General features: G+C 40.0%; 1 protein-coding gene across 2 annotated transcripts in view; it reads right to left on the reverse strand.

Moving 5' to 3' along the window:
* The window catches only part of ATP2A2 (ATPase sarcoplasmic/endoplasmic reticulum Ca2+ transporting 2), an 82,661-nt gene that overhangs the window by 16,746 nt on the left and 42,689 nt on the right, over nucleotides 1-23,226 (reverse strand). Inside the window, exons 9-20 of one of the 2 annotated variants that reach the window (XM_073626468.1) lie at nucleotides 21,253-21,341; nucleotides 19,556-19,658; nucleotides 18,518-18,649; nucleotides 18,235-18,357; nucleotides 17,907-18,125; nucleotides 16,141-16,476; nucleotides 15,719-15,939; nucleotides 15,183-15,385; nucleotides 13,596-13,681; nucleotides 12,617-12,750; nucleotides 9,118-9,235; nucleotides 8,900-9,020 (exon numbers count right to left, since the gene is read on the reverse strand). In XM_073626468.1, coding sequence (XP_073482569.1) covers nucleotides 8,900-9,020; nucleotides 9,118-9,235; nucleotides 12,617-12,750; nucleotides 13,596-13,681; nucleotides 15,183-15,385; nucleotides 15,719-15,939; nucleotides 16,141-16,476; nucleotides 17,907-18,125; nucleotides 18,235-18,357; nucleotides 18,518-18,649; nucleotides 19,556-19,658; nucleotides 21,253-21,341 — 1,885 coding nt within the window. Of the gene's footprint in view, nucleotides 1-7,412; nucleotides 9,021-9,117; nucleotides 9,236-12,616; nucleotides 12,751-13,595; nucleotides 13,682-15,182; nucleotides 15,386-15,718; nucleotides 15,940-16,140; nucleotides 16,477-17,906; nucleotides 18,126-18,234; nucleotides 18,358-18,517; nucleotides 18,650-19,555; nucleotides 19,659-21,252; nucleotides 21,342-23,226 lie in introns of those variants that run through there. The other variant, XM_073626457.1, reaches the window with a different exon arrangement.

A 23,226-nucleotide genomic window follows, 5' to 3' on the forward strand; every position in this document is an offset into this window, starting at 1 on the left:
TAACTTTTGGGAGGACTGAATATTTAAAGGCATAATTATCCTGAAATTCAAGTTGCCATAAAACAGGCTCATAAAAGGATAACTTCAGTACGCACAATCAACAAATCTGGACTCCAAGCAGCAGTAATGAAATGGGTTTGCGAACCGCTGAAACGTTTAGCATGAACTACAATATAGCAGATTAAACAGCACTGTCTGGGAGCCTATTGATCAGACAGATGTAGGATAGGGATTGGAAGTTCAGACTACTCAGATATTTCCATAAACATATATGACGGTTTCATGTATTGTGTGAAGATTTTCAACTTCTTTATAAAATCAGCACAATTATCTGCAGCACATTCTGGTGTTCTATTAAAGTTGAATACAGATTTTTCAGAACATCTGCAGAACCATTGTGCAGAAGCACATTAGGGCTTTTTTATTTTTCATTTAGAGACGAGGCTTTGATTATTAATACAAGAGAACAAAGAAGAGTGTAGGTGTTAGTAATTTGTGAATAGAAAATGACCTCTTCATGGTTGCTATGGACAATATGATGGTTTTCTTTGATCCAGCTGCATAAAATAAAACATGTTTTCCAAGTTGGGGCAGTTTTTTTGAAGGCCTAGCGTCTTACCTGTGCTACAGGAAAAATTGTTTGCTGCCCATAGCTATCAATTACATTCCTACGGTAATTGTGCAGTTAAGGGTTTGGAAATTAAACAAGGACTTTCCAAGAAACCTTCACACATCTGCCTTAGTGTTCCTTAGAGATGCACAATACCTTTTTTAACCAGGAAAGAATATACATGTGTGTCAAAGCAAAGGCTACAAACGCCAAAAGTACAAGCTATTGTATATTACAAGCCATTTAAATAGAAGTTCACAAAAAAAAAAAAAAAAAAAAAAAAAAAAAAAAAAAAACACCACATACACACATTTATATTCCAAGCACTATAGCCAGAGTCTCACACAGGCATGATTGAATCAGTGAAAAATAGCCTGAGCTGCTGTCACAAAAACTGGGGAGCAGTGATGAAGCAGATAGAAAGTCTGGGCAGCGCTCAAGGCTAGCGATATAAATGGTCAGAATATGATGACCACCACTGATTATAACGCAAAGTTTTGTGTGTTATAATCACAATAATCAGTGGCAGTCATCATGTTCTGACCACTTATAAATCGCAAGCCTTGAGCACTACCCAGACTTTCTATCTGCTTAAATATAAGTTCACCTTTTTAACTATCTGAAATTAGATTTAGGCTTGCTGCTAAAAAGTGGAATGTGTTTATGCAGTCAAGCTGCAGTCATCCAAAAGATAAAGCATTACTGGAAACTGATTCTGTGTTACAGAGAGCAAACTATTGTTCTGTGTGTTTAGCCATTTCGAGTTAAAAAAAACAAAACAAAAAAAAAAAACAAAAAAAAAAAAAACACAACCGTGATATGTGATATGAGCTTTATTGGAATTAAACATTACTGTCAGTAGAAGAATGGCTGCAGCTGAAGGGCAGACCAGAGCGCTGTACACAGGCACAGCATGTTGCATTGAATCTCCTGGGTGACGAAACATACGGGCAGTGTGGTGGGTGTGGGTATGGCTATGCCCACCACACTGCCCACGTGACATTGTCCAGGAAATTTCCTGCAACACGCCATGCCTGTGTACAGAGCACTGGTCTATCCTTCAGCTGTAGAGTCTTCCATCGGATAGTGCTGCTATCCAGGACTACAAGTGAGAAAACAAAGTGGTGCTCATGCTGGGTTAAGTACAAGCCATTTTAATTTTGTGAGTCGCCAATTTTGTATTTGATTTTAATATTAAAGCTTTAACTCTACTGCACTTTGTGTGCACTCTTTCCATTCTGTCATTTGTACATTTCCCCAATCTTGTGAAGAGCAGCAACAAAGGCAGCAAGAGGCGTCTTATTACTCTTAATGATTAAAAATGCCTGGTTTAAGAATATGTGATTTAACCACTTCCAGCCTGTAGGCCATCATATAATGTCCTGGACTGTGAGTGGAGATATTTGAAAGATGCCTGCAGCCTGTTTTTTTCAGCAGGCGATTCCCTGCAAAGTAAAAGCCCTCATAGCGGCTTGATTGACGATCGGCAGGCAGAGAATAAAACCACCAGTGGTGGCAGTTTACCATAGAGGTTACCGCAGACCATATGGTCCCCGGCCATCTCTATGACCCTCGGAGACTGGACGTGACATGGGTGTTTTGTGTTTTGTTTTTTTTGCTGGAAAGACAGATTTTTTTTTTTTTTTTTTTTGTTTGCGCTCAGGCTTTCCAGCCTAGGAGGAGAGATGTGTGGACTTATAGACCCCACATCTCTCGGTAAAGGGGACCTGTCATACCCTATTCCCATTACAAGGAATGTTTGCATTCCTTGTAATAGGAATAAAAGTGATAAAAAAATAAAATAAAATGAATAAATTAAAGGGAAAGTTGTGCCTGCATATGTAAACAGCGTTCAAACCACACGTGAGGCATCGCCACAAACGTTAGCATGAGAGCATTAATTCTAGTGCAAGACCTCCTCTGCATCTTTAAACTGCTAACCTGTAAAAAAAAAAAAAAAAAAAAGTGTCGCCTACGGAGATTTTTAAGTACCGAAGTTTGGTGCCATTCCACGAGTGTGCGCCAATTTAAAGCGTGACATGTTCGTTATCTATTTACTCGGTGTAACATCATCTTTCACGTTATATTAAAAAAAAAAAAAAAATGGGCCAACTTTAGTGTTTTGGGTTAAATTCATAACACCCCCCCAAAAGTCGTGTTTGAAAAATTCCTGCACAAATAGCAACGATTGCCACTTTATTCCCTAGGGTCTCTGCTAAAAAAAAAAAATATATATATGATGTTTGGGGTTCCAAGTAATTTTCTAGCAAAAAAAAAAATTTTGGATTTTTACATGTAGGAGAAGAAGGCCAGAATTGGCCCGGTATGGAAGTGGTTACTACACTTGCACATTAACTGTTTTTACTGATGGATTCTGCTCTTATAGTCACAAGTATTTTGAGTACCCTTAAAAAAAATTTTTTTTTTTTCTTCATTATTGGAATTAAAGTCTCATCTTCCTGTTAACTAACAAAGCATGTGTTTTTTACAAGCATCATCCAATCACAATAATGCTCTTCCAAAAACAGCCACTGCAGCCTAAAAAAAAGAAGACAGGTCTTTGGAGTTAAATAAAACACTCCTTCCATAATCCACCACTGTAAAGAATAAGATCCCTTTCACACTGTGGCGCTTTTCAGCCATTTTAGTGCTAAAAATAGCACCTGAAAAAGTGCCTCTCAAGCCACCCCAGTGTGAAAGCCCAAATGCTTTCACACTGAGGCGGTGCGCTTGCAGTATGGGGAAAAAAAGTCCTGCAAGAAGCATCTTTGGGGCAGTGCGGGAGTGGTGTATACAAGGCTCCCAAAACTCCATGCCCACTGAAATGAATGGGCAGCGCTTCGACAGCACAACTTTTAACCCTTTCTTTGGACGCTAGCAGGGGTTAAAAGTGCCCCAATAGCTGCCGAAAAGCGCCGCTTTAACAGCTATAAAGCACCGCTAAAGCTTGCGGGGCTTTACTGCTAACGCTGGCCCCACCCCAGTGTGAAAGGACCCTAAAGAAGGTATATTATTCTCTCATAAGACATTTATGCCCATACATTCTGAGCCTTGCCAAGTATTGCCCACAATGCATGAGAACACTAGACTGGTGATTGAAAACATTACTAAAATTCATTATCAGATTGTAGCCATCTTGTTTAAATCAGCTTTTAATGTACAGCCACTGAAAGCTGTAAATTTGCACACTAACGTGTCTGTGAAGAACCATCTCACATTTAGAGTCATCCTGTTGAGGTCATTAAATAGAGCCCCGTGCTTAGGACTACTGACCTGGTCCATATATAGATAATTTTTTTTTCACGTTATATAAAAGCATGTTATTTTTTCTGAATGCAACAATGAACCAACATCTTAAGAAGCTAATGCCGCGTACACACGGTTGGACTTTACGTCAGACTTTGCCCGGCGGACTTTGACGTACTTTACGACGGACTTTCTGAATGAACGGACTTGCCTACACACAGTCCACCAAAGTCTGTCGAATTCGTATGTGATGACGTACGACCGGACTAAAACAAGGAAGTTCATAGCCAGTAGCCAATAGCTGCCCTAGCGTGGCTTTTTGTCCGTCGAACTAGCATACAGACGAGCGGACTTTTTGACTGGACTCTATTTCGATGGATTAATTTAAAACATGTTTCAAATCTAAGTCCATCCAACTTTTGAGAAAACAAAGTCCGCTGGAGCCCACACACGATCAAATTTTCTGACGAAATCCAGTCCGCCTGGCAAAGTCTGCCGTAAAGTCCGCTCGTGTGTACGCGGCATTAGAGTGGAGGAGCCAATCCTGTATTATGAGCCATGTTCAACAGAGTCACAATAACATACAATGTTAACATACTGCTAAAACATCAGAATTGACAAGTGCACCTATATCACTCGAGTGAAACTGAATGGAGGAAGATTAGGAAGGTGGAGCGACTCTTTAGCTACACTATATTGTCAAAAGTATTAAGACGCCTGCCTTTACACACATGCACTTTAATGGCATCCCAGACTTAGCCCAAAGGATTCAGTTTTGATTTGGCCCACCCTTTGCAGCTATAACAATTTCAACTCTTCTGGGAAGGCTGCTCACAAGGTTTAAGAGCGTCTATGGGAAGGTTTGAGCATTCTTCCAGAAGCGCATTTGTGAGGTCAGGCCTGTGGACGAGAAGGCTTGGCTTGCAGTTTCCGCTCTAATGCATCTAAAAGGTGTTCGATCGGGTTGAGGTTAGGACTCTGTACAGGCCAGTCAAGTTCCTCCACCAAAAAAACTCACTCATCCATGTCTTTATAGACCTTGCTTTGTGCACTGGTGAACAGGAAGGCGCCATCCCCAAACTGTTCCCACAAAGTTGGGAGCATGAAATTGTCCAAAATGTCTTGGTATGCTGACACCTTAAGAGTTCCCTTCACTGGAACTAAAGGACCAAGCCCAACTCCTGAACAACCACCCCACACCATAATCCCCCCTCCACCAAATGATTTGGACCAGTGCACAAAGCAAGGTCCATAAAGACATAGATGAGCGAGTTTGGGGTATGGGAACTTGACTGACCTGCAGAGTCCTGACCTCAACCTGACAGAATATCTTTGGTATGCCAGGCCTTCTCGTCCAACATCAAAGCCTGACCTCACAAATGTGCTTCTGGAAGAATGGTCAAACATTCCCATAGACACACTCCTAAACCTTGTGGACAGCCTTCCCAGAAGACTCAATATTGAACCCTATGGACCAAGACTGCGATGCCTTTAAAGTTCACGTGCATGTAAAGGCAGGCGTCTCAAAACTTTTGACAATATAGTGTATATAATATAAGGCCCCATTCACATCGTTGTGCTGCACCAGTGCACACACACATGTTCCGTGCCTTGGTGCATGTACTATTTATTCTTTTGTAACATACTGATCTGCAATGTCTTGCCATGCTTTGTGGCGCCCTGCAGTGCATGTCCAATGGCAAGGTTTATTAGGGTGCCATTGAATATCACTGCATCACACCAACTCATGTTACACCAGAGTGGTTGTGTAAATGAGGCCCAAATGAGCAACTCTAATTAACCAGAGGATGCAGCATCCATGTCAAATGATCAAGGAATAAGAAAATGAGTTATGCCTGATGAACATAAAAGGATTTACATTTTGAATCCTTTGGCCCCATGCAGAAGGAAAATTTCATTTTAAAGCAGAACGAACAAAACCCACCGATTTAACAGTTAAAAAAAACAGTTAGCATCCCTGGCATGCCGGGAATGTAACTGTCACAATGTCAAACATATGACTGTCAAAGCATCAAATGGCTGGAGTTATAACTGATCACATGTGCAGCACCATGGCAGTTGCAGATCAAACAGGTTAAAATGGCAGCTTCCTTGGCTGAAAAGGATAGGGGGTGGGGGATTTAGCTCCACTTTAACTGCCTTTATTCACCCACAGTATAGTGAACTAAACTAGAACTGCTATATGCTCACTGATATACTACCATTATCTTATTTGCAGACTTTTAAAGCGGTTGTATACCCGCTGTCTTTTTTTTTTTTTTTTTCCTACACCTGCAAGGGAAAAGGCATAATGAGCTAGTATGTACCGCATACTAGCTCATTATGAGATACTTACCTTAGAACGAGGCGCCGGCATCTCACCTGGTCCACGCCGAGGGAGCTGACATCTCCTCCTCGGCGTGTCTTCCGGGTATCGCGGCTCCGGCGCTGTGAGTGGCAGGAGCCGCGATGTCGTCACTCCCGCACATGCGCCGGGAGACTCCTGCCCGGCAAGCTCCGGAGTTTGCCGGGCTGTCAGCCGAGAATCCCCTGTGCGCATGCTGCAGTCAGCGGCTCATTGCGAGGGGAATATCTCCTAAACCTTACAGGTTTAGGAGATATTTTTTTTACCTACAGGTAAGCCTTATTATAGGCTTACCTGTAGGTAAAAGTTAAAAATAAAGGTATACAACCGCTTTAAAGTGGTGGGGAACACACTTTTCTTGTATCTACCTATAGCAAAATCTGTCTGCTTTCTTCATTTCTGTAGGCAGATGAAGAGATCTTCCCATAGGAATTTCTTTATTCATTACTGGATTGTAACATTTCCTATTGACTTCCACGCTGAGATGTGACAATCAATTCGGTCACGATTTTGCAAGCTATATTTGCAAGCTTTCACACTGACGTGTTGCGGTTTGACCACACTGCAGATGTAGCACACAGTACCTGCAAGTTTGGTGCAGGTTAGCTGAGCTTCCCCACGGAGTTCTACGTCCATTGGTTTTGTAGCGCTTTCTGTAAGCGCACTGAAAATCCTGCATGCAGGTCAAACCGCACCGTATCAGTGCTAAAGAAAATCCCAGACATTAAACCGAAAGTAGATTTCATTTTAAAAATTGTACCTGAAAGTCTAGAACAGTATACAGAAAATGTCTTCATGTTGTGAACAAGTGAAAGTTTCTTCAAGAACAGCAGAGAATCTAAAAGAAGAACTGGCCCTAGAAAAGTACCTCCGTATCAGTTTTAATTATTTGGTGAAAGAAAGAAAAGAAAAAGTAGCCAAACACTGGAAATACTGGCTTGGATGTTTAGAAGACCCATAATAAAATTACTGTTGGATCATACAGAACTGCACTCTTATTCTGACAACTGGGTGTTGAGACAACAAAGGTGATTGGCCTGTTAAATGCATGTGTATGAAATGTTGAGGACAGACTCAAAGCAATGGGAAACGTAACCACTTTTATTCTTTAGCAACAATACAGACTGTTATTTCTGGCAAAGTTACATGAACTGGCTACGACGAAGTGTTTAAAAGGCAATAAATACTCACTTTAGTTGATGAGTGTTGGAATGCATTTGGAAAAAAACACCACAATTAGGACGATTAATGATCTGAACTTTGGAGGCTGACGGAAATCAACCTGAAAACATGCTCTAACAGTTAAACGATGGTCATTAGTGTCACTTTCAAATAAAAATAGATCTATACAATATGTTCATTTGGTCATGTTCTATTTACAAGTTAAAAAAAATTAAATACACAAAGTTACACTCCCCAACTCTGGTAATACAAGTTAGCAGAATAACCTGCAATGATAACAGGTGGATGCTTGTGTGCCAACAAATGAAATAAGATCCAACTTTATCTTTGCAGTGCAAATTATTTGATCACATTCACACAGTATGTTCTAATGCAGAAAAAAAAAAGGATAAGGAACTTGGGTGATAAAGCAGTTTTCAAGACAAGACATTGGTTTCTCTGTCCATTAAAATGGTTTTTATTTTTGTCTAGGATGAGAAGTATAGCCCATGATATGGGCAACACTGGCAAAATGAAAATGTCTTACAATAAAATACATTAGACATTTAAATAAATAAACTTAAAAATCTATGGGAGAAACTTTATTTGAACTAGATGGGTGTAGAATGAGCTGCACAAGCAACAGGCATACCTCTTATGGAAAACAGTGTAAACAGACAAAAACGAAAAAAAAAAAAAAAAAAAAAAATTATGAAATGAGAGTCTAGAAAACAAAAATACTGACTGAGGTAGCAGTTATCTGCTTTGTGCAGGAAAAAATGGCTTATGGCTATATAAAAAGCCCATTAAAGAAGACAGCATTAATGATATCAAACCAAATCCAAATGACCATGCAGAAAGACAGATCATGCTTTGTATTTTTAGACATTTAATCACTTTCCCTAAATCTGCTACTAATTTTCTGCAGATAATGTCCATTTAATCAAATTAAAGTTCCTTTTCACTTCCTTATGTTTGGGTGTTTTTTTTTCTTTTTTTTTTAAATGAGAATGAATATTATGAAACAGAACACTGTACATGCTTTTTCCCCATCTACAAAAAATATTTGCATAAAATAGTGTTAATTCTCTGTACATGAACACTAACTGTATATGTATAAAACAAGATAAAAAAAAAAAAAAAAAAAAAAAAAACTAAAGTGAGGCACCTCTTATCCAGAATTGAGTCAAGAGGTGTGTGTGTTTGGGGGAAGCAAAAACAGACCTAGTATGAGAAACAAAACCTTGCCTTCACCAGCACTATGTTCATGTGAAATTTCAGCAGAAATAGACAGTTGCTTTAAACAATAAAAAAAAACAAAAAATGAATTGGTTAAGTTAAACATTTCCATTCCATAAAAAACGTCAGTCAAGACCAAAACATCTCAGTAATGTTAGTGTCGGTGCTGTAAAGCCATGTAACCAGAGGTAAGGTAATAAACACAAACGGCCAAGAAATTCCCTCAGTGCATGCTGAAAAAGTGCACGGTTTGGCGTCAGGCTTTTCACACTCTTTACCGGGTTCCAAGTAGTTACGGGCAATAAATTTAAGTGTCTCATCCAGAAGAATGACCGGTAATGAGAATTTCAGCACCATCAACCACTGAGTCAGGTTCAATGGAGTGATTTGGAAGATGAGCTATAGAAAAATGGAGAACAAAATTAAAACAGTCAGTGAGAACATTTCTGCAATGTGCAAGATAAGGACAAATGCTGCAAAAGGCAGGTATACTCACAGGTAATGGTTCAACATAAAGAATTAGGAAATGGAGGGACATGGATAAGCAAATCGAGCCCAGAAGCCACACGTTTTCCCATGGAGGCATTCTCAGAAGAGACTGGTTTTCAGACAAGCTGAGAAATAAATAATTGTAAGAAGGGATCTTAATCCTCTGTTTACTGCACATTAAAATCATTCAAATACAGTAATAAAGCAAAACACACAATTCCGAACGAAGATCCACACTCTTATTAAAAAAAAATCTAACAACCATTATGTGGATGTCAGATAATTCCATTAATTTTTTTGAGTATAAAAGTTAGTTTTGCGAGAAATGTATACCTTATCAGAAGTACAAATTACATATAATGAACAAGGAATATGTATAACGGACTGCAATACAAGACCACAGGTTTTCTAGAGTAACAGTGCTTTGCAATATATATTACAGGAATGCTGAAGCGGTTTCAAACACAAAAAGTAGTGAAAAGTCACTAGTGAAAAGGGTCAATGGTTGCCAAAAAGAACGTCCAATTTAGACTCGACTGGCCACAGAACAGTTTTGCACTTTGCAACAGACAATACGGTGCAGTTTGTGGATCATGTTTAGATATGGCCCCTTCTCTGCATGATAGAGATTCACCCTGCACTTTTGGATGGCATGACAAACGGTGTTCAGAGACAGTGACTTTCGGAAGTATTCCTGAGTTCATCAGAGAATCATGCCCATTTTTAATGTGGTGCCATCTAAGGCCCCCCAAGATCACGGGCATTCAATATTGCATCCAGTCTTGTCCCTTGCACACAGATTTCTCCAGATTTTCTGAATCGTTTAATATTATGTACAGTAGCTGATGATATATTTAACCACTTCCCACCGTACGCCAAATGACGTCCTCGGCTTTGAGCGGGGATAGCTGAATGATGCCTGTAGCTACAGGCATCATTCAGATATTGTCTTTTAGAGCCGGCGAATCTGTGCACCATAAGAACGATCATAGCGGCTGTTCCGCCACTTGATCGTTCTTATGGGAGGAGAGAGGCGACGTCCCCCCTCCCGCCGTCCTCCGGTGCTTCTACCGACTCACCGTTACGATCGGTGGGAAGGGGTGATTTTTTTTTTGGATTTCAGGCTTCCCAGCCTTGAGGTGAGATGCAGGGTCTTATTGACCCCATATCTCACTGTAAAGAGGACCTGTCATGCCATATTCCTATTACAAGGGATGTTTACATTCCTTGTAATAGAAATAAAAGTGATCAAAAAAATTTTTGGGGGAAAAAAAAGTGTCAAGCTAAAATAAAGTAAAACTAACAATAAAAAAAAAAAATAAAAAAATTTGAAAGCGCCCCTGTCCCCGTGAGCTCGCACGCAGAAGCGAACGCATACGTAAGTCCCACCCACATATGAAAATGGTGTTCAAACCACACGTGAGGTATCGCCGCGAACGTTAGAGCGAGAGCAATAATTTTGGTCCTAGACCTCCTCTGTAACGCAAAACATGTAACCAGTAAACATTTTTAACTCGTCGCCTAAGGGGATTTTTAAGTAGCGAACTTTGGCGCCATTCCACAAGCGTGTGCAATTTTGAAGCGTGACATGTTAGGTATCCATTTACTCGGTGTAACTTCATCTTTCACATTATGCAAAAACATTGGCTAACTTTACTGTTTAGTTTTTTTTTTTAAAAGCACAAAAACCTGTTTTGTTTTTTTCCCAAAAAAAAAAAACGCATTTGAAAAATTGCTGCACAAATACCATGCGAGGTAAAACGTTGCAATGACCGCCCTTGTATTCTCTAGGGTCTTTGCTAAAAAAAACATAAATGTTTGGGGGTTCTATGTAATTTTCTAGCAAAAAAATGATGATTTTTACATGTAGGAGAGAAATGTCAGAATTGGCCTGGTAGGCAAGTGGTTAAAGGTCTTTGCAATTTTACGTTAAGAAACATTATTCTGCAATTGTTCGACAATTTATAGATGCAGCTTTTCAGTTTGGTGAACTTCTGCCCATCTTTACTTCCGAGTCACTCTGACACTCTAAGCTCTTTTTTTACCCAATTACGTTACTGTCCTGTTGTCAATTAACCCAATTAGTTGCAAAATGTTCTTCCAACTCTTCCTTGTTATTACCACTTTGCCAAATTTTTGTTGCCCTGTACCAACCTTTTTGAGACATGTTGCTGCCATCAATTTCAAAATGACCTTATTTTCTTTTCCTAAAATGGTATATTTTCTCCACCTGTTAAACTCCCCAGCAGATATCAGGTGCAATGCAAGGCTCCTGCAAACTGTCAGTGTAAGCTGTCTGCTTGGACCTCGTATGGGCAGGCAATTACACGACAGGAAGCATCAATGAACTACCTAAAGCGCTCATCAGGTCACTGGTATTTCATTGAGAATTATAAACCGCACTTGTAGTTCTCCCATTCACAGAATTTTATGAATAAACGATGTGACACAACAGGGGATTAGGTGGGGGGTACAGGGGCTGCTGCAACAGTAACATGTTACACCCTGAATAAGGGTGTAACATGTTACAAAAGGTGAACTTATCCTTGAAGCCCAATTTCCATATACAGTGAGAGACAAACTGAGCATACAGTAAATCATTGTGGGACCACATGTACCACTGCATCAGGTCAGTATCCAAAGAAAACCTGCAAATTTCCTCAGTCATCCGTTTTCCACATAGGAAGTGCATCTCCATTAACTGAAATTTTGTATTAATGACACTTCAAAGTGAAACCAAAATGGCAAAAGCAACACTGAACAAGGATACTGTATGGACAGAAGGCACCATAAAGTTCCAGGACGTGCCTCTAGTCACAACCAACATCTTTACTGACCTTACTGGGGTAGTGGACACATTTTCATGCCAATCCCACAAGATAACAAGTAGACAAAAAAGCCTCCCACTCTTGAATGTGGTACTCATTAAAAGGCATTTAGTTTCCTTCTACAAATCTTACAAGTCTGGACAACTGCAACCATAAATATACAGAGGGCACACCAGGCTATTGCATTATCAGAAAATGTATAATATACTCACAAACAAGCTCATCAGAACAGATCAAGATACTGAATGCCGAAAGCCCTGATGAAGAGGACAAGTTCCCCAAAACGTGTTAGCCTTCTGGACTTATACCATTTTTCCTTGTGATATGTTGAGATGATATGCAAGAACCCTGGCATTCAGTACATTGATCTATTCTGATGAGCTTATACACACGTTGTGAGTATATTATACATTTTCTAATTTTAGAGGATAATGTACTAGGCTGATGCATCCTCCATCTATGGTTGCAGTCCATCCCACATAAGCTTGTGCCCTATGGACTCATCACTAGGCTTGTAGCCTAGGAGGAAGAAGGTAGGGGTTGCAAGCCTTAACAAATATGGACCTTCAGAAAGCTTGTCTTGTGCTTGAATTTCAGAGAGAGGTTTCAGAGGCACTGTCAGGATGCTGGCTGTAAATAATAGACCAGAGATAACCATCAATGTTCAGTTAAGTTTACCTGTTCAAGGCATTACACATTTCAATAGTGACAAGGACCGACAGCGCCATCGTCATTGGGTAAGGAGACTCAAAGATTTCACACTGAACGTTCTCATATTCTGGGTTGTCCTCTTTGCACTGAAGAAAATGGCTCTGGAAAGAAAAAGAACCTGAATTAGCAGACACAATCGCTAGACAAATTATTCATAAATTTTTACTCACAGTAAGTTTTTATTAAAGATGTTTAAGATAAAAAGGCAGTGTTTAGAAAGGTGTACAGATATGAGCAAAATAGTAATTTGTTGCTGAGCTATAGCAACCAGTGTCATGGGGGCACATTCAAGCACACAGAGGCCTATAGATTTACAAACTAATAAGATAATGTGGCAGGAATGGCCTAAAGAAATTTCAGGAAGTGTGCAATGGGTTTCCTCCCACACCCCAAAGACCCTAGGTATGTATGAATGCGAGTTAGGGACCTTAGATTGTAAGTTCCTTAAGACAGGGGACTGATGTGAATGTACAATATACTATATGTAAAGTGCTGCATAAATTGTCGGTGTTATAGCAATACCTGTAATAAAATAGTGGAATGACTGAGAAACGGGTTACAGTATATTGCTGGTTCCAAAAAGGATGAGGATTGAGACTGCATAAACTGACAGCAAGATAAACTTTTATCCAAGAAAAAGTTTACCTTCTGCTTCAAATTTTTTGTCACTACAAAAACAATCAATTTGACCACACTTTTAGAATATCAAACGTTCTGAAAACAAACATTTTCAAACAAAAAATTCTACTGCTGTATGGCCAGCTTTAAGAATACAAATCATACCAAAATAGATTAAAAAAAAAAAAAGTAAATACACCACAGGATTATGAGGGATCACTTTACAAAAAGCATTCTTATAGGTACTTGTTTAGTACTAAAAAGCATACAATATCTACATGCAAAAGATTAAAATCTTCCTCCGCTAAACTAAAATTATATTTAGTACCAGTTGATAGAAAGTGATTCTTGGTCCATCATCAGCAGCAATAAACCACCAGGCAGCAGCACCAACTGTAGCGGCACCAACATAGCCTAAGTCCAAACAGAAAGGGGAACAAGCAAAAGTTGTTGTTAAGTCAGTATACATTGCAAGATTTAAAGACAGCCCATAGCTGTAAATCCTAAAAAGGGATTTACATGTGAAAATTTGTTTTTGCAGGTATAAAAATACATATGTACAAAGGACATGGGTGTAGTGATATTTGCTCGTTACATAAGTAGGCTTTGCTTTATGCTGTTCTTTTTATGGGTAAGGTCTAATTGAATAAAAAAAAAAAAAAAAAAAAAAAAAATCAATGCAGTCTCCAATTAGGTCAAAAACTCACAATTCACAGGTAGACAAAGATCATAGCATCTTTTTTGAGACTGCAAACTAAGCCATCAGCGACCTTTTACTGTGATTTGATAATGTTTGCAAAGGTTCTCATTTATCCAAGTCATGACATATCTAGTAGTATTTGGTGACATTCAACCAGACTTGTTCTGTAATTTTCTGTATTTTGAAGCTTATCCAAGCCACTTTTCTGAAGTCAAGAGCCACTACACATCCAACTGGAACAATCATTACTGAACACAGGGGAGTGATCTCTTCCACATATAAATGTTTTTAACATCTCTACAGTGGTGTTCTGATATTTCCTACCTTCATTCATGTAAAAAAATAAAAATTGCATATGAAGCATTCGTGATAAAGGATGGGACTGTGTAACCAACACAGGGAAAATTCTACACCGTCCATCTATTCCCTAGACAACAACATTTGCCTTTCCATAACTGGATCAAGGTTTGGATATAAAATGCTGGACTATTTTCCTAACACTTTGCAACTGAAAGCCAAAATTCACCCATAAAAAGGGAAGTTCTGCTATTCGTCTGCTTTTTTTTGGGGGGGGGGTTGACAGTTTTGACAGGTACCCACTCCCACTCGGATTGTCCTGGTGATGTGAGCAGCAGCTCTCCTTCCCCCTCTCTGCCCACAGCCATCTGGCACAGGTCCCAAAAGGGTGCAGGACTCTGCATGAAGCTCAGCACCCCTCGTGCATGCGTAGTGGGCAGCTGGCTGTGAAGCCACAGCCAGCTGCCCACAATTAAAGCACCGGAACTGGGGACCTGAAGACCGGCAAAGGAACTATGGGTGTGGACAGTGCTGAATCCTTGGACAGATAAGTGCATGTTCGAGTTAGCAGCTACAGTTTTTGGCATATCAGACTGAAGCGCCTCTTTAAGCGGCTTGAACAACCTACAAAACGTCCTCAACATTACTAAGCAAAGTCAAACAAAGTCTAGCTGAATGTGATCAACTACTACTAGTTATGTGATTAGATAATACTGACAGAATCCCTATTGACTTAATTCAATAAGATTCAAAATTAATTTGTACAAAATGAAAAAATACAGGAGGAGAAATGCACCCTGTAAAAACAAATGGCAAGAGGCGGAGAAGCCTTTACATAGAACAGTGAAGCCAAAAAAGTCTAAATAAACAAATGCCATGCCCCCCCCCCCCCCCCCCCGAAGAAAAGAAAACACTCACATCCAATAGTAAGATACCGGAAGAAGAGCCAACCACTTATGAGTGGTTCCTTAGGATTACGGGGTGGCTTGTTCATGATGTCCAGATCTGGTGGATTGAAACCCAGTGCAGTTGCAGGAAGACCATCAGTCACCAAGTTAACCCACAGCAGCTGGACAGGAATTAATGCCTCAGGAAATCCAAGGGCAGCTGTCAGGAAAATGCTACATGGGACAAAAAAAGCATATAGTATAATATCTGCTATAAAAAGAAAACTTAAAAAAAAAAAAAAAAAAAAAAACACCACACAACACAACACCGCACACACCATTCTGAAAAGTCTATACAGTGGCTGGGTATATTTGCGTTTTTAAACCTGCCCTGAAACTTTTTGATATCGGTCTTGTACCGCAAGACCGATATCTATACCAATCCAGAGAGCTACAGATAAAGAGCAGGGTGAATATAAAAAGGACAGCGTTTCAGGAAAAGTTAGCCAACTAAAATAAACCCATGCAAACTGTGCCAACAAAACAGCAGCTTCGGCTGATGCATACCAAACCACTTCTCCGACATTTGAAGAGATGAGGTAACGAATGAACTGCTTCATGTTGTTGTAAATGGCTCGCCCTTCCTCAACAGCAGCCACAATTGTAGAGAAGTTATCATCGGCCAGCACCATTTCTGAAGCCGTTTTGGCCACTGCAGTCCCAGATCCCATAGCTATTCCAATCTCTGCTTTCTTCAAGGCAGGGGCATCATTGACACCATCTCCAGTCTAAAACCAAAAACAGTCACAATGTATTTGAGGTTACAGATTTTGGTGAAACAGAATGCGATTTGGGAATCTTTATTAGACAAATGAAACAAATCGTAAACACTTCATATCAGAACGCTTACTAATATTTCACAGCTGTAATAGAATCAAGAAAGATTTATGACCCTATAAAATAGTATTTTCTAATGTTCATTAACTTACCATGGCTGTGATCTCATCAAAAGACTGCAGAAACTCAACAATTTTGGACTTGTGTGAAGGTTCTACGCGAGCAAAGCAGCGTGCATTCATGCAAGCGTCCCTTTGTGCAGCGGGAGACAACTCATCAAACTCGCGACCTGTGAAAGCCTTCTGAGAAACATCCTCATCTTCACGGAAGATACCAACACGTCGACAAATTGCAATTGCTGTGCCTTTGTTATCACCAGTAATCATAATCACGCGGATTCCAGCCTGTCGACACATTTTCACTGATGCAGCAACTTCGGTTCTAGGTGGGTCCAGCATGCCAACACAGCCAACAAAAGTCAGATTGGTCTGGAGGTGGAAGAAAAAAGAAAGAAGAAAATTACTTTCAACCAGAGCACAGAAATACTTAAAAAAAGTAACACATAAAATTTGCTTTATTAAAAATAAAGCCAGGCATGGCTATATTATACATAACTACACTGGCCAAGCTTGGACCAGCATAACTATGTATACACCTTACCTGGCTGATGTCCCTGGAGAATCAATGAAGTAAACACCATTTCAGTGATAGCCACTTCCTGGCCCACACAGGTGCCATTTAGAGAATACTTTGCATCTTCTGAATAAATGCAAAGTGTTCTCTAATTGGACAAGGTGAAAAGGCAGGACAATGACATCACTTTATCTTCCCACCCGCATTCTCCCTTTCCCCAAATGCCCCCTCCCCCTGTTTTACTCGGATATCCCTATCCTGATACCACATACTCTTAACCCTTGATTACAAGACAATACCTTCTAGATCCAGCTCACATATTACCCCTCAACCATACTCATAAGGTAATTGGATCCTTCGAACTATATGGTAATTTACACAGGCAAAACTACACACACACACACACACACACACACACACACACACACACACACACACACACACACATCAGATTTTGGTATTGATCTCAAAATGTTTTCACTCAATATCAAAATACGATCACTGGTATAACACTACATAAGTTTTCTTTACTTCTTGCAGCATGATTTAAAGTGGTATTAAAAGGTAGAAGATTAGGATCACAGATCACTCCCTAGAGAGCAGCGACTCTCTTCATCCTCTCTCGTCACTGGACATGGAGGCAGCAGTAGGAACCATTGGCTCCTACTGCTGTCCATAACAGCCTGTGAGGAGAGAGCGAGGGTGGGTGGGAGCCGTGCTGAGTGTCTATGGACAAACAGCGCGCTGCTCATGATCGAGCCCGCACGAGTAGCTTGCTATGTGGGCACTTGGCGGAGGGGTGGTGATGGAGCCAGTAGTATCTGCGAGGGACCACAGAAGCGGGCTGCTCTGTGCAAAAGTATTGCACAGAGCAGGTAAGTATGAGATGCTCATTATTTATAAATCATTTAGAGTTTACAATCACTTCTCAAATTTTTAAATAATCGGTTACGGATATTGCTCACTGAGCAGTTTATAGGTATTTATGCCATTTTTTGGCAAGCCATTATTTTTCAAGCACTTTATTCTTCCCGGTTTACTTTTAAGGTTTAAAATTTAATAAACATGTTCAGTTTATACCGGATTTGTGTAGAAATGGTTTATTTTTAAAAACTTTAAATGTACAGAATATCGGCACTTGTTATCAGGCATGAAAGGTGGCTGAAAGAAGTTATTGGCCCTGAAAAAAAAACAAACTAAAAAAACACAACAAACAATAAAATCGGTCGACCCCTAAAAAAAAAAAAAAAAAAAAAAAAAAAAAAGCATGCATTTAATACTTTACCTCATAATTAATGAAATTGGAAGATTCCTCAAGATTCATATCTTCTTTCCGTGGGGGGTTATCATGAGTTGCCAGAGCCAAGCAGCGCAGAGTGTCTCGGCCTGAACCCCACTCTCTGATCACACTCGTAATCTTCTGTTTAATTCCAGGTGTTAATTGTACTTTTGTGCTTCCAACACGGATATGAGTACAACGATCTATTAAACCCTCAGGAGCACCCTATAAAAAATAAATAAAGTATTGACAGTATAACAAGCATTAAAAACACAAAACAAAAATATTGCAAATAGAAATATGGTAATAATTTATTGTATAAAAGGAGATTTACCTTGACAAACATTTTGTTAATGTTAGTGCGACTTGGTTTGTTTGGCGTGCAGTAAACAGACATAGATTTCCTATCTCTTGAGAACTCCAATGTAAATTCCTTCTTCATCAGCTGTTTAATAACCTATAAAACAAACAAGTTATTTGTAGAAGCAAAAAGACACACTAACCACCAGTAACAGTAACCTTTTGTTACGGGGCTCTGTGATTTGCAGTTATAAACCTATAAAGAACAAAAAAAAAAAAAACCCACACACACACACACACACACACACACGACTAACCGAGTTGCAAGCATTGGCACGCTCTATTTTTGAGAGTCCCTTTAGTTCTGTGTCAAATACATTCATTTTTTCAACCAGGCAGGTAAGAGCAGTCTCTGTAGCTTCTCCAACTTTCTCATAAACGCCCTTTGCCTACATTTAATAGAAAACAAAATGACGATAATTGGTTATATATATATATAAAAATAGATGTAAAAAATTGCAGCATTCTAAAAAAGGTCAGGCATATTCAAAACTCACAATATAATTGACATTTACACGGATATCCTTTTAAATCAATTGCCAGTTGGTAAGGAGAGCATGTCCTTAAATAGTAAGGTCGGCCATAAATGGATCGAATCAGTCAGTTCAGCAATGATCAACCGAGATTCAATTCATCTATGTACAGGTTTGCTGTACAGAAGTCGATCTATCGATCTCCTTCAGCATAACCAGCCTATAGGATTTTTTGCATGCGATTACTGTCAGTGGCTATAGCCATCAACAGTGGGCATTGTGTTCTCCTGCCGCTGGCAGAAGACAATAGTGCTGCGGGTTTTTCTTTGTTGCAGGAAAGAAAAAAAATGGCATAATCTTTGGTTGCCTAAAGCTCCGTACACACGGGCCAAATGTCGGAAGGCAACGGCCGGTTAAAAAAACAAAACAAAAAAAAAAAAAAAAAAAAAAACGGCTGACCATTTGGCCTGTGTGTTTGTCAGAGGTGCATGCTGGAAAACCAGCAGCCGACTGACTCCCAATCAGTGCTCTCAGCCAATGGCAGCCCCCCTGTCAGAACACAACAGTTCAGCGTGGTTAGTACAGTGGCTCCGACCGGAGCGGTCAGTTTTTTTTTTTTTGTGCAACCCGCTGTTCGTGTGTACCTGGCTTAAGTAAAGAACCACTCGCTGCATTACAGCATGGTAAAAACTGCATTTTATCTTTGTTTTATTTGAAATCAACAGCAATGCAGAAGTTACAAATTATGTAATACTTTACATCTTGCATAGACTCAAAATGTGCATACACAACTCAAAAAGGTATACAATATATCATACAAACCTCATTGAAGTCCAAAGATGAATCGTTACAAAGTGCACAGATGGTGGCAAGCTCTATCAGGCCGTCATACTGGTGACATTTCACTAGTTTGTCATCTTTCAGCCTATTAATTAACATGGAAAAATATAAACAAAAACACAAAATTCTCCATATTACCAACTGCATATCAGCATGAATGTAAAAAAAAAAAAAAGTAAGTTAATTTGTTCAAACTTAATTTCTGGGTAGCTCTACACAAGGCCTTGTGTTTACAAACTAAACAGTGCATAAGGTACCGTTAACACAGAATGCAAGGCACACACACACACTAAGCTAGCAAAAAGCAAATTACGGCTGAATCACCCACAGGCCTTATTTTCCAACACATCTAGTATTCAACAGCAACAAGTATGCTGAAAACAGTTTAAAATCTACTTTTCTCTGGATTAACACAGACAGTTCTCATTTCAGACACATTGATATAAGACATGAACAAGTGTAGATAAAAAGGGAATGTCAGGATCTAACTAAGCTTAAAACGGCTCCTACCCACCTCCTAACTCCTATTCTAGTAATCTGGCCAGTAACACACCTCCTGTATTAGACTACCTCCATTCGGGATGAAGGAGCACAGGGGCGGTTTTGGACAGCAGCATCATCAGTCTGTTGTGCATGGCGTTTGATGAACTAGTTAGATTTAGCTACACTAACAAGTTGAAGTCAAACTAATACTTTATAAGCAGTTAAAGCAACAGTTTCTTTCCTTTTACGATATTTTTTAAATAACTAAAACCACCCCCGTCAGCTGTAAATGGTTTGTCTCAATCCTGTAACTGCTACATTTGTAAAAGCTTGTGCTTTTGAAAAACAATAGATTTGCTGGCCAGATCACAGGTGAAAATAAGGAAAACAAAGTCGAAAAAAGAAAAACAAATGCAGCCATCACATCCAAGAGGTAAGCTGCAATATAATACATTGCTTTTGGGTTTATTACTGCTTTAATAGGAGAGTACCCCACCACCACTACAGCTACCTCAAGGACACCTCCTCCCCCCTCCAACTTCCAGGATCACACGGCTCTCCACCCCGAAGGACCTTTACAGACTGCAGCCGCTCCTACATACCTACTGGAGACAGCCACATCTGACAGCCAAGCACCACCGCAAAGGAAAATACAAATACATTCTAATTACATTCGTAGTCTGTAGTGTACGGTATATACTGTTCCGATCTGTATTCCACCTAGATGTGGACTAGTATGGAACTTGGAATAATTAATTATCCATCACAGGACATACCCCTCCTACTAGCCACTCCTTCCCATGTACCCATGTCGACCTACCGGCCCATACAGACTGTGCTCCGGTTCTCCTGGCTCTGATGAAGAGGTTACCCTCGAAACACGTCAGCCTTTTCTAAATACCTACCTCAACATGGGCATACCCCAATCTTAACTTTTTAGTGCCTATTTTGTTACCTGTTTTTATTCAACGTAGTATTTGTATGATTCAATATTTATATGTTTGTATTCCTTATACATGATTAAACCATACATGTCTTGATGTAAGCATCTGATCACGCGCCTTCCATCCACCTCCTACTACCCCACCACCACAGCTGCTCTCAAAATAACAGCAAGAAATTACATTAAACTATTTTCAGGTGTAAGTAGGCAAACTAATCAACTTGAAAGTAAAAAAAGATTTAAAGGGACTTACACTTCTCCCATGGGAGCATAAGTGGAGCCTGTTACAGAAAACTCATTCAGAAAGCAATTATCACCTTCAACTCTATCAACAATAAACATCTGTAGGAAGAAAGAAAAAAAATCAGTTGATTCACCTTTTAAGAATAAATGTACTTATATTTAGTTCCAAAATTTTACTTCAGTTTGTCTTAGAAAAATAATGCCGCTTGAGAAATGCTAATAACAGGATGAAACAAAATTGAAAATACCCATGACATCAAGTACATATATATATATATATATTTTTTTACAATTTACACTTCATCTCCCATCTCATCTCCTTACTGAATGACAGGAAGCATCAATGAACTACCTTGAGTGCTCATGAGTGCCCTGGAAGTTCACTGAGAACTACAAGCCACCAGCCGCAATGGCTAAAAGTAGTTCTCCGATTCACAGAAATCTGTGAATGAATGATGCTGCCAAGTGGGTGGATTATCGCATGTTTTTTTTTTTTTTTTTGTTTTTTTACAGCAAGTGCAGGGAGAAGATCCATGGTCCCCTGTCACAACGGGAACTAGGGGGTGCTGGGGCTACTCATTTAGTAACAGGTTACATCCTGGAAATGGGTGTAAAAATGTTATTAAGGCCACTTTCACACTGAGGCGTTTTACAGACGCTTTTGCGCTAAAAATAGCGCCTGAAAAGCACCTGTAAAAACTGACTCTTCTGCAGCCCCAGTGTGAAAGCCGAGGGCTTTCACACTGGGACGGTGCGTTTGCAGTACAGGGAAAAAAAAAAAAAAAGTCCTACAAGCAGCATCTTTGAGGCGGTGTGAGAGCGCTGTATTTAGCGCTTCTAAACCTCCCCTTGAAATCAATGGCCAGCGCTGCCAAAGTGCCTGCAAAGAGCTTCGGCAGTGGCACTTTGCACCTTTTTTCGGCTGCTAGCGAGTGTTAGAAGTGGCCAGCGCCTCAGTGTGAAAGTGCCCTAAAAGGTGATCTTGCCCTTTAACCACTTCAGCCCCGCACCATTTGGCTAGTAAAAGACCAGAGCACTTTTTGTGATTCGGCACTGCGTCGCTTTAACTGACAATTGCGCGGCCGTGCGACGTGGCTCCCAAACAAAATTGACGTTCTTTTTTCCCCACAAATAGAGCTTTCTTTTGGTGGTATTTGATCACCTCTGCGGTTATTTTTTGCGCTACAAACAAAAAAATAGGGACGATTTTGAAAAAAAAAAAAAAAAAAAAAAAAACACATTTTTTCACTTTTTGCTATAGTAAACATCCCACAAAAAATATATAAAACATTTTTTTTCTCAGTTTAGGTCTACATATTTTGGTAAAAAAAAATAAAAATAAATCGCAATAAGCGTTTGATTGGTTTGCGCAAAAGTTATAGCGTCTACAAAATAGGGCATAGTTTTATGGCATTTTTATTAATTTTTTTTTTTTACTAGTAATGGTGGTGATCAACGATTTTTATCGTGACTGCGACATTATGGCGGACACATCAGACACTTTTGGAGCTATTTTGGGACCACATTTATATAGCGATCAGTGCGATTAAAAATGCATGGATTACTGTGTAAATGTGACTGGCAGTGAAGGGGTTAACCACTAGGTGGGTTAAGTGTGTCCAAGGGAGTGATTCTAACTGTGGGGTGGATGGGCTATGTGTGACACGACACTGATCACTGCTTCCGATTACAGGGAGCGGTGATCAGTGTCACCAGGCAGAACGGGCAAATGCTTGTTTACATCAGCATTTCCCCGTTCTTCCTCTCCATGAGACGATCGCGGGTATGCCCGCGGACATAGAGTCCGCGGGACCCGCGATTACTCCCACCGAGCTAGCGGCAGAGGTGCGCGCCGCCGCGCACACAAGCCGCTTCTCTGCCAATGCATATGGGTGTGAGCCGGTCGGCAAGCGGTTAACCTGTCACAGATTTTGGGGGAGGGGGCACGTAGGGGGATCCAGACCACCTGGCAGAGAAACTGCTT

This window comes from Aquarana catesbeiana, linkage group LG01, assembly GCF_042186555.1.
Source record: "Aquarana catesbeiana isolate 2022-GZ linkage group LG01, ASM4218655v1, whole genome shotgun sequence".
Taxonomy (NCBI): domain Eukaryota; kingdom Metazoa; phylum Chordata; class Amphibia; order Anura; family Ranidae; genus Aquarana; species Aquarana catesbeiana.